The sequence below is a fragment of the Hylobates moloch genome, unplaced genomic scaffold (genome assembly GCF_009828535.3).
Source record: "Hylobates moloch isolate HMO894 unplaced genomic scaffold, HMol_V3 SCAFFOLD_3, whole genome shotgun sequence".
NCBI classification, from domain to species: domain Eukaryota; kingdom Metazoa; phylum Chordata; class Mammalia; order Primates; family Hylobatidae; genus Hylobates; species Hylobates moloch.
This window is the reverse complement of record NW_026652278.1, coordinates 20,491,258-20,502,469: the sequence shown is the minus strand read 5'-3', so window position 1 is coordinate 20,502,469 and position 11,212 is coordinate 20,491,258. Positions and strand designations below refer to the sequence as shown.

Sequence of the window (11,212 nt, the reverse complement as noted above, 5' to 3'; positions counted from 1 at the left end):
CCTCCTGTATCTTCGGCTTCCCCCCCCTTTGCTCTTTATATCTGACTTCTTGTTGTTGTTTTTTTTTAACCCCCCTTTTTTATTTATTATTTTTTTGCACATTGATCGGATCCTTGGGAACGAGAGAAAAAAGAAACCCAAACTCACGCGTGCAGAAGATCTCCCCCCCCTTCCCCTCCCCTCCTCCCTCTTTTCCCCTCCCCAGGAGAAAAAGACCCCCAAGCAGAAAAAAAAAGTTCACCTTGGACTCGTCTTTTTCTTGCAATATTTTTTTGGGGGGGCAAAACTTTTTGGGGGTGATTTTTTTTTTGGCTTTTCTTCCTCCTTCATTTTTCTTCCAAAATTGCTGCTGGTGGGTGAAAAAAAAAATGCCGCAGCTGAACGGCGGTGGAGGGGATGACCTAGGCGCCAACGACGAACTGATTTCCTTCAAAGACGAGGGCGAACAGGAGGAGAAGAGCTCCGAAAACTCCTCGGCAGAGAGGGATTTAGCTGATGTCAAATCGTCTCTAGTCAATGAATCAGAAACGAATCAAAACAGCTCCTCCGATTCCGAGGTAGGAAAAGCCCCTCGGGCTGGTGGGGTTTTTTATCTGTTTCCTGGGCTTGGCAAATGTTGCTGAAAGGAGAGAAATCGGGGCTGGGGGCGGCGGCGGGGCCCGGCGGGCGGCGTGTGCTTACGGTGCCACCATTGCAAAAACTTGTAACCCTGTTTTTTTCTACCCCTCCCCCCGACCTCGCCGATTCTTTTTCTCCCCCTTCTCCCCCTTCTGCGTGGCGTTTGCCCCTCGCCCTCCCCACCTCCACCCCTCCGGGAAGGCGGAAAGACGGCCTCCGCCTCGCTCCGAAAGTTTCCGAGACAAATCCCGGGAAAGTTTGGAAGAAGGTGAGTACGCCCCGTGCGCCCCGCAGCCGCCCGGAGCCGCCCCCCGGGCCGGCCGCCCTGCGCACCCCGGCCCCGTGCCCGGCTCGGCCCGGCCCTGCGCCGGCCCAGTCGGGGCGCCCGGCCCCTTGGGGCACTTTCTAAAAAGTTTCTCCTCGCTCTCTCCCGCTCCGCGCGGCCGCCGCTGTCCCCTCGCCGCCCCGCCATGTTAGCGGCCAAGAGGCAAGATGGAGGGCTCTTTAAGGGGCCACCGTATCCCGGCTACCCCTTCATCATGATCCCCGACCTGACGAGCCCCTACCTCCCCAACGGATCGCTCTCGCCCACCGCCCGAACCGTAAGTGCCTCCGCGCCCGGCCCCCGCCCGCTGCCCGCCCGCCCGCGCCGCCCGCCGAGCCCCGCATGCGGCCCCTGCCCTGCCCCCTCCCCGCCTCCCCCTCCCCGCCTCCTCCCCTCCCTCCCTCCCTCCCCTCCCCCGCTCGTGGCCCAGGCGGCCCGAAACTCTCCAAACTTTTCTGCCTTTTGTGGACTGGATTTGTTTGCACTTCGCCACGTTCTTGCTTTCAGTTTGCTGCCTCGTGATGTTGGGGAGACCTCTCTGTCCAAGCAGGGCTTTGTTGGTGGGGGGTGGGGGGAATCCGAAGAACTTTTCTTTTGCGTTCTGGTTCCCCCTCCCCCTTTGGTGGTGGTGTTTGCTTCTTCACCCTGGGAAGATGACTGTGTGGCTCTTTCTTTGCTCTCTCTCCCTCTCTCTCCTTCTCTTCCTTCCCTCTTCTGTGGCGTCTTGGGCTTTCCCCGGTTAACCCCTTGGCTGCCGCTGCGGGCCCCGAGTGACTGACTGCTGCGCCCGACGCGCGGGGTAGAGAGTGGGTTTCCTCCAGGCGTTGGACTTGAGAACTGGCTAGCGCGCAGAGCCGGGGGCCCTGGAGAGAGGCTCCTTGGCTTTCTCTTTTGGGCGGCTATGTATTTAGCTTTCTAGTGGCGATCGCTGGCTCTCGGCCCTCCTTCCCCCTTCCCCTGGAAGGTCACACTTCCCAGATTGGTCCCACCGCAAACTTGGGGGCTCTGAGGCGTCCTTTTCTTTGGCAACCCGCAGGGTCGCGAGGGCCCTGGGCGCCGTGGCGGGCTCGGCTGCCCGGCGCACTGGCTGCGGGCTCTCCCGGGCCGCGCAGGGCAGCAGGGCTGAGCGGGGCGGGGAGGCCCCTGCGGCCCGGATTCTTGGTTTGTGTGCAGCCGGAATGGACTCCTCCAAGCGGACTTGTGTATTTCTAGGGAATTTTGGCGCCTTGGGATGTATGGCGGGGTCGGCGCTCGCCAGCTTCCGTGTAGGCCCGTCGTGGGCCCCAGGGGGGCCAGAGACCAGGGTGTGCGGGCTCAAGGAGGTGCGGGGGCCGAGGGAGGCCGGGGCGCCTCTCCTTCAAGGGAGTGGGCCGCCGATCTCCGGCCACCTAACTTTGGGGGCCCCAGGGCAGCGCGGGGTGCCGGGCTCGGGCGGCGCTTCCTGCAGGGTCGGTCCCGCGCCCAACCCTGACATTTGTTAAGACTGCTCATCCCCTCCCCCACCGGCCTCTGCCCCCTGCCCTCACCCTGAACCCCCTCCTCCTCATCCCTCCCTCCCTCTTCTAAGAAGCCTGGATTACGAATCTCTGGACGCAAGACGCATTTGTGCCCGGCTTCCCGGGATTGTCATTTTACACCTTCTCCAATTTGGTCCCCTACCCCTTATTTACACACACGACTTTTGTTTTTTCTTTTTCGGTAACTCTAGATAGCAATTTGAAATAATACACCCACTGTTCAGCAGCCGTGGATTCGTTGCTAATGGCCGAGGGCTTGCCGGACGGGAGTCGATCAGATCTACAAGTGTTTTTAAGCATTAAAATATTAACTATCAGGTTTGACTTGTTTTTTTGGGCCCTGGCAAAATGGCAAGGGCATGCTAGACCGGTCATTTTTTTATGGCTAGGGAAGAGAAATAGTTATTCCCCCCCCTGCCCGGCGCCCAGGCATGCTTGGGAAGATGGGAGAGCGGTTCGGCTCAACCCCCTTCTCCAGGGCCAGTTCCACCAGGCTGCAGGGGCCGCGCTCTGGGCTTGCAGCTGTAGGGGAAGCACAGTTCGCTTACTTTGTATTTTTCTTGGAAGCTTGTGGGGCATCTTAAACGGGACCGTTCGGCTCAGAATCGCAGTGTTCGCCTACCAGTAAACCGGACCAAGCAACATTCCAAAGAATCCCTGAGAATTTCTGCCTCTCCTCCCCTCCCCTCCCCCTTCCGATGGAAACCTCCCTGGTCTTATTTTAAAATCCACTTAACCATCTGAATATTGAGCTTTGATGGCGGGCTTGCTAGCTTTCTTGACTCTTTTTAAACTCCCTGTATGATGCTGGCAATCTTGCCATGCCTTCTCAAACTTGAGCAGTTGTGTTGTCTTGTAATTAGCAAACAGGGAAATTGTTAAAGGCAAATAAATGACTTCCCGGTGAGAAAAGGAAGACTCCCAATGATCGGTTCCTTTTGTGGGCATTATAGGAATAGACGGTGTCTAGTTATTTTAATTGTGGACATAGCGGGTGGCCTGGTGCTGTGACATCAGATTGAGTCTCAGAAGACATTTCTGAACTCAGTAGGCAGTTTTAGTACTTACATGTCAAACACCAGCAGACATCTTTGTGTACACTGCCCCTTCGTCCTTCCTCCCTGTTACCTGGGTTAGATTATGTGCTCCAAAATTAAAGTTATTTATTTAGGCTGGTCAGCAGAGCAGTGGAAATGAGGACGGTAGGCTGTTTTGTGTCATTCCTGACGTCTTCAATCAGAGGGCCAGCTTGCAATCCAGATTTGATACAGCTGCGGGAGGAATGGAGGAATCCATAGGCAAGATAGCGGGCTTCCCATACTCTTCTGAAATTCTTAGTGTTTTATAGGGTGTGTTTTTAATGGCAAGGTGTCAAGACAAATTCGCTGTGTGCTTTATTATTTTCCCTTTGCTCCTTGGTGGCGGCGATTTTTGCTACATTTTCTGTTACTTATGGTGTACCTGTAAGCAGCTGCATCCTTTAAAAAGCAAACTCTCTGGAACCCTGATTTCTGCTTTTTTATTTAAGAATGTAAAGAATTAGAGAGTATCATTAAATCGGCTTATGATGAATAATACATTATCTCAAGAATAATGCTTTAATTGCTGGAGACACCATAAAGCTTGATAGTAATAATTTTATTTTAAAATGACAAAGATTTCTGCATAATATTAATTTAGTCTTTGATTCAGTAATAGGAGTGGCTTTTAAAAAGACAGATTCAGATACAAAACTGCACTAAGGAGAGGTCTAGTTAAGTAGATGGGAAGTGTTAGAACTGCAAATATTAGAACTGTGGTAACATTTGTATACTAAAGATAAGAATACTGTAACCTATTAAAGTTGATTGGAAAAAGTAGTTTTACATTTCTTTTTCCCTCCTGGCAAAGGGGAAATAGGAAGATGGTGGTTGCAATTCCAGTTAGGTTTGAAATTTTTTTTTAAGGACTTGCTTGTTCGAGCCCTTGCATCTTCTCTTATTCAAAGTTACTGGCTTTTCAACTGAGCTGTTTGCTGCTAGGTTGAACAGATAAATAAGCTGCATCTTGAATTCATTTTTGAACTTGGAATCCAGCATTTGAAGGAAACCGAGAGGGGCCTATTCATTGGGGTTTTATTTAGCCGGGCAACTTCTCTTTCTGGCTTGTGAAAAATGGATGTTTTTTCCTCACTGAAACAACATAATCCTTTCTAATACAAAAGATTTAGACCTTGGAGTGTGAAGGGTTAATGGTGGTCCTTCCCAGTTGTCCTCCCACCCCCCCCACCTCACCCCTGATTGTTTTGACAACACTTTTCAAAGTGTGACATTCCAAGCCTCTACATAACAATGGAATATTACTGTAATTACACAGGTCATTACATTTTAAATAGAGAACAATAAAATGCTTATCGCCCTGAAAAAGAACAGGTGTTCTTACCCTTCTTTGGTATTTATGCTAATTGTTTTTCATCTCCTTCAGAAATATTTATGGCAAACATGTTTAGATTTCAATCTCAATGCAACCGTATTAATTCCATGCTAATCTTTATAGGTTGGGGTTTAATGTCTGCAGTATGGATTATAGGCTCAACATTCACCCAATAAGTCATATTTTAATGACTGTAAATTAAATATGCCAGCGCTTTCCACTTTGTTGATATTGAAACTTTCTGAAATCCCAGAAACAAACTCAAGCATTTGGAAGCCTAATGAGCTTATCTGGAAGACGTTTTTGGAAACTTTTGACTGTTTAAGGGAAGGAGCTTTGCCTGATGCCCTCTGTGTCTGATTGAGAAAGAGTTTTTTGAGGAAAACAATCCTCGTTCTTGCTAGGAGTTCTTCACCTTGATTTTAATTTTACTGATAGGGATTTCATTTAGAGTCACTGCTGGAAGTTGGTCAGCTTTCTGTTTCTTAGCAAGCTGTGAAAAAGTTACCGGAAGGTTTCCGGGGGCTTGCAGATCAAGAATGCTGTTCTGTTTGCAGTGCTGGATCGCTGCAGTTCTGCACGCCATTAAAAAAAATATTTGCTTTAGAAAACTAGCATTTTAATAGTTGCACCAGAGGCTGTGCTTTTAAAGATTACAGTAGAAGTCTTTCCAGGTTTTGAATGCCTCCTTACATCCCACGAGATGCCCCTGGCTGTGTGCAAAAAGTGCCTAGATTTCTCGGTGGAGAAATCTTGGTGCAACTTCTCTTACACATGTGCAGTGGGTAAACTAGAAGGTATCTAAGAGGATTTTACATTTTGTCAGATGTTTCACAACAGGCCCCCCTGAATCACATTAAAAATGCACTGTAGAGAAAGGACAGCTGCAAATTTTTGTGTGGACGCGTGTTTCTGGACCATGACTAAAACTCCGAGGACCTTTCCCCCAGCTGTCTGGAAGTTATGTGGAAGTTGGTTTATTGGCAGTTAAGTATGAGACAACCTGGATTTAGCAAATGCTCTCTCCTGCACAGGAAGTAGATGACATTATATTGGGGGAAGGGAGGAGATTTCAGGCAAGGAGTGATTTACTTTTTTTTTTTTTTTTTAATGCTGGAGTTGCCAAATAAATAAGCACTTTCCAGGGAAGTAGGTGTAAACTTTTTAGTCTTGGTGAGTGGCATTAGATAATATCTTTGACCGCATTTATAATTCTTTTGAGGTGACACATTTTAAAGTTTGGAAAAGGAGGCTGAACCAAATTCTTGAGGGTCTTATTTTCAAAGGGGTGTGTGATGTGGGCATCTGAGTTTCTTCTGGGAGTGAATATTGGCAACCATGTAAGTAAATCTTCAACTCTGACTTATAATTGAGCACATTTGTGAAGGAAATGGTTAATTTTACAACCAAAGGCAAACTCGCACCTCGACAGGTCTGCTGAAAGAAATGTGCCCCAGTCTTTTGCTGGCAAGCGCACCACCAGGTCATAAATCCACAGGCTTTATTTACAGCCCATAACACTTATGAATGTTAAGATATTTGACGCCACGTTGGCCTTATAATATTCAAGGTCCGCAGACATTGGCAGTAGCTCAAATTTCTCTCACTAATTATAAGCAATGAGATGGGGGGGTGGTGGTATACCAATGCAAATGCTGCCCTCCCTTCTCCGCTGACCCCCACCTCTGCAATCTTGAGTTTACTGAGACAGACACCACCACTCCTTTGGCAGCTGACTTGTACGTTTCCTCTAGGCTATTGTTATACACATTTATAAAGAGCACTTTCAGGAATGGAAATTCAGTGGGGGCTCTGCACAGATGCCTTTTTTCAAAAGCAAAGTTGCCCTAGGTGTTTGCATCTTTTCCCTTCTCTTTTCTCCCTTTTTCCTTACTTTCTCTTTTCTTAATTCCCCCCAACACCCCCACCTTTTTTTTTTTTTTTTTTTTGAGATTGCATTGCCTATATTGTGCATTTTCCCCAAGAATACTTAAAGAAACCTGGTGTGGGAGACGGCTCTTTAATTTGTATGATGTTCCCCTGAGTGGAAGGGAAAATGTACACATTACATAGTACACTAGTTAATGTGAGAGTTTTTAAAAAAGTGAGGTGAGGTGAAGAGAATTGATTAAAAGAATATAATAGGTGAGGGGAAAAAAATCCAGGTTTACATCGAAGATGGGAGGGCTGCTTATTTGTGAAAAATATACTGGTATCTGGGGGAGGAGGCACAGAAAAGTAGCCAGAGGAGACAGAATAAATGCCTAAGAAAGATTAGAAAAGTATAATACAAGAGGACAAAGATTTGGGCTTGGAGGAATTGAAATTGGAGATTGGAAGTTTCCTTATGGAGGGGCGTGGGAGTACCCTGGGCTGGGCTATTAAAAAGGGATATTGCTTTGCTCAGCAAAGATGGGCTGTGATCCCTTCATTACCCAGGGTGTTCTACCTAGCCACAGATGTGTTTCCTATCAGTTACTGTGTAAGCATCTGGGGGTGAGGCATTATCTGTGATGGAGACTGGAGTGTGAGAGAGAAGGCCAGTTGTCCTACTGATTTTAATTTATGTTGAAAAAGTGGGCTGTTCTGGTGTATTACAAACTGACTACGCGGTATAAGGGGGAAGTGGGATTCAGAGGTGTTTGCCAGGCCAGGAGAGATGATGGCTCTCATTTCTGACTGGGTCCTTCCTCCCATCCAACCCAAACTTAAAGACCCAGGCCGAAAGGTTTTCTTTTCTAATCAATGGCATGCAGAAACTTACTAGCCCTCAGGGATAGATGTGAATCCCTAAACAGCTCATTACAAAGATGGGGCTGTGGGATCTTTGAACGGGTTATCAGCCGAAGTGTTCTTTGCTTTTCCCATGATAGATTTTTTCTTCCTTAGGCACATCTGATTTCGGGCTGGTAATTCGACCTGTTATATTTTATTCTTTTTGTCATGCAGTAGCCCCAACCAGGTCGGTCTACGGAGGAAGGAATGGCCAGGAGTGGCATCAGCCCTGAAGGGGTTAAAATTGCTCCCTAAAGTTTGGCATCATGAAAATAAATTTGAGGCCTGATAGGCATTAGCAGGGCACAGCACATTTACAGAGCTTAATTAGTACGCACTGTAATTGTTCATGGTCTGCCAGAAGAAGTAATGTTCAGGAAAAGTGGAGTCCCTCTCTTGCAGTCTTCAGCTTGAAACCGATAAATCACTTGCATATTTGTGTAGTGATTCAAATGGAGCTAAGACCTCTCCCATCCCAACATGTGGTAAATTGTAAAGTCAATGAATTGCAGATGTAGGCTACAGTGAGATTCTCTAAGAAAATGCAGAATGAATGGGAAAGAGTGATGCTATAAATATTTACTGAGAAGATAACTAGATTCCTTCGTGCTGGGCCAATTATGATGTACTAAAATATATTAGTAAAATGCTTAAAAAATTGAGAGGATTTGTGTGGGTCTTTGGGTGGGTTGGTTTGTTTTGGAAAGTGAAATAAAAGGCACTATGTTATTGTCGTGTCAGTTTTATTAAGTCTGAATCACAATGGCATACCCAGGGAAGGACACATGAAACCCACCTTAATGCAAATTAATTCGTTATGAGTTGCAGCACTGCGACTGCTAAGTGGAGTAATGATGGGGCATCATTTTAAGAGTTTTAGTGTAGCAACTTTTAATGAAAAATGCTGTGTTAGGAATATGTCTCAGCACTTCAGCCCACGCGTTTTTCTATATGCTAGAAATACGTTTTGTACAAGAGCAGGAAACTTGATTCACTTTATTTTTTCCACCAAACAGTTTAAGAACTTTAATTATGTTTTGATGTTGAAATAAAATCATCTAGTTTTTCTCAAAAATCAACCCAGAAATGCCTAGCACCATAACGAAGTTCAAGCTCAACTTTTTTTTTTTTTTTTTTTTGGGAGACTTCGCAGCACAAAGTGGAAAAACAATGAACGTAGCATTTCCCCATAGACCTACAGATAAAACTTTCTTGAAGCGACTTTTTCCCCTTTTTTTCTTCTTAGAGAATTTTGGTCTCAGGCAATGTTGCAAGTCAATACTTCTTTCCCCAAATGTGAGTAGGTGGATACGTATAGAAGCTGTAAAAGTTAATGATCGTTCTCTGACTCATAGCTGATGGTTTCAGGTTGAGGAAAAGAAAAATTAATGAGGGTAAATAGACATTTGATGGAACATTGAGACAGGAGAGATTGTTCTTGTGTCTAAAGGCATGCATTTTGTTGCAGCAGAATTTCTGAGGCAGAATGCCAGGAAGTGAAAGGGGATGCTGTCATTAAGTTATTGTTTAGGGATGGTACAAATGTTCAGTGTCTAGATCTTTGCAGGAATGGCACCTGCCTAAAGTTTGGCATCATGAAAATAAATACTTAATAAAGCTCAAGTACCAGGCAATGCTGGTTTTGCCTTTTCTCTTGAAGTCAGAGGCCCCCCTTGGTACTTTTTATAAGGGCAGGCAGTCACCCAGAGTCTTGGTCAAAAGTTTATTTCCCATTAAATGTAAAAGGCTCTCAACACAGGACTGGGGGCAGTGGGGTAGGGGAAGCTGGGCTCATAATGGCCTGTGGTTGCTCAAATGACTAATGACCTAAGAAAAGGTCTTAGGTATACTAGAAAAAGTATTTTGTTTCTTAAGGTAATTACATGGAAATTAGATTTCAAGTGGCTCATGGTAGTAGCTACAGGGTAGAGAGGAAAGTGGACCAAAAAAACTTAACACCTCCTAAGAAATGATCTGTTTCTTTTTTTATGTAGATAAGAGAAAGCCAGGTGATTCATAAAACTGAAAATAAAGTAAATGTTCCACCTCTTCCCAATTTAGCAGGACGAATAGGCATCAAAAATTAATGTTCATCGTGTTAGAAGTTAGCTTAGTGCTGGAAAAACCAACAGAGGATTTCAGTTGTTTTAATTGTCTTTGAGGAGGAGATTCCTGTGGTTGCATTCCATGTCTGGGTATCTCTGATGTTTTGCATATCAGAAACATCAAATTTAGAGCCCAGTAGCGATTAGAAATAAGACGAAGAATCTAGATATGATGATAATAAGGGAAGGGGGCTAGTCTTAAAATGTTGGTCTTTACATTGCTGAAGAATTTTGCAAGCCTGTGCTGAGAACGGCCGAGTCTTCACCGTTCTTCCTCTGGACAAGTGAGGGCTGAGGCATTTGTGGGTGGTAGAATGGGGGATGGGCTTGGTCACTGATTTTCGTTGAGAGCTTCATGGGAAGGAATGAAATGGAAAATACGTTGGAGTTCTCATCTGGTGACTCCCTGGGTACTCCAGGCAGGGAGGTGCCATTTTGAAGGTGTGAGGCACAGCCAGGTGAGAGCAGCCATGTGTGCTGGATAAGAAATTATGTGGCGTGGTCTTGGAGCACTCTTGGTGACTGGTGCAGGACAGTCCCAAGAGATGAGGCAGATGGGAACCTGGTTTTTTTTTTTTGAGACGGAGTTTTGCTCTTGTTATCCAGGCCGGAGTGCAGTGGTGCGATCTTGGCTCACTGTAGCCTCTGCCTCCCTGGCTCAAGCAATTCTCCTGCCTCAGCCTCCCAAGTAGCTGGGATTATAGGTGCGCACCACCATGCTAGGCTAATTTTATTTTTTGTATTTTTAATGGAGATGGGGTTTCACCATCTTGGCCAGGCTGGTCTGGAACTCCTGTCCTCAGGTGATCCGCCCGCCTCGGCCTCCCAAAGTGCTGGGATTACAGGCGCGAGCCACTGCGCCGGGCCTGGGAACCTGGTTTTTATTTTATTTTATTATTTTTTTTGAGACGGAGTTTTGCTCTTGTTGCCCAGCCTGGAGTGCACTGACGAGATCTCGCTCACCACAACCTCCCCCTCCCGGGTTCAAGCGATTCTCCTGCCTCAGCCTCCCTCATAGCTGCGATTACAGGAATGTGCCACCATGCCCGGCTAATTTTTGTATTTTTTAGTAGAGACGGGGTTTTACCATGTTGGTCAGGCTGGTCTCGAACTCCCGACCTCAGGTGACCCCGCCACCCCACCATCTCGGCCTTCCAAAGCGCTGGGATTACAGGTGTCAGCCATCGTGCCCGGCCAGAACCTGGTTTTTAAAGTCAGATATGCCTCAGTCATCTTGTTCTGGACTTTGCAGTCTCACCTTATATTCCAAAGTACAAATGGCCTACCATCTTTTATTCTTCCTTCTAGCTTCTGGAGAGAGAAATTATTGTTCCAGTTTAGAATGCCAGGGGTTTACTGGGTGTTTGTGTTTTTTATCTGTGCCTTAAAATAATTAGATTATAATGAACAAGACATCTTTGTGTTTTACAGGGAAGGAAGAAGCAGTGAAAGTATGCATT

General features: G+C 46.4%; 1 protein-coding gene across 31 annotated transcripts in view; it reads left to right on the top strand.

Moving 5' to 3' along the window:
- The first annotated feature begins 363 nt into the window (after nucleotides 1–363).
- The window catches only part of TCF7L2 (transcription factor 7 like 2), a 217,968-nt gene continuing 207,119 nt past the window's right edge, over nucleotides 364–11,212 (top strand). For 26 of the 31 annotated variants that reach the window (XM_058436014.1, XM_032177761.2, XM_032177615.2 and 23 more), the window contains exons 1-3: nucleotides 364–557; nucleotides 820–886; nucleotides 1,096–1,220. In XM_058436014.1, coding sequence (XP_058291997.1) covers nucleotides 369–557; nucleotides 820–886; nucleotides 1,096–1,220 — 381 coding nt within the window. In that variant the 5' untranslated portion in view covers nucleotides 364–368. The remainder of the gene's footprint in view (nucleotides 558–819; nucleotides 887–1,095; nucleotides 1,221–11,212) is intronic. The other 5 variants (XM_058436005.1, XM_032177550.2, XM_058436004.1 and 2 more) reach the window with 1 other exon arrangement.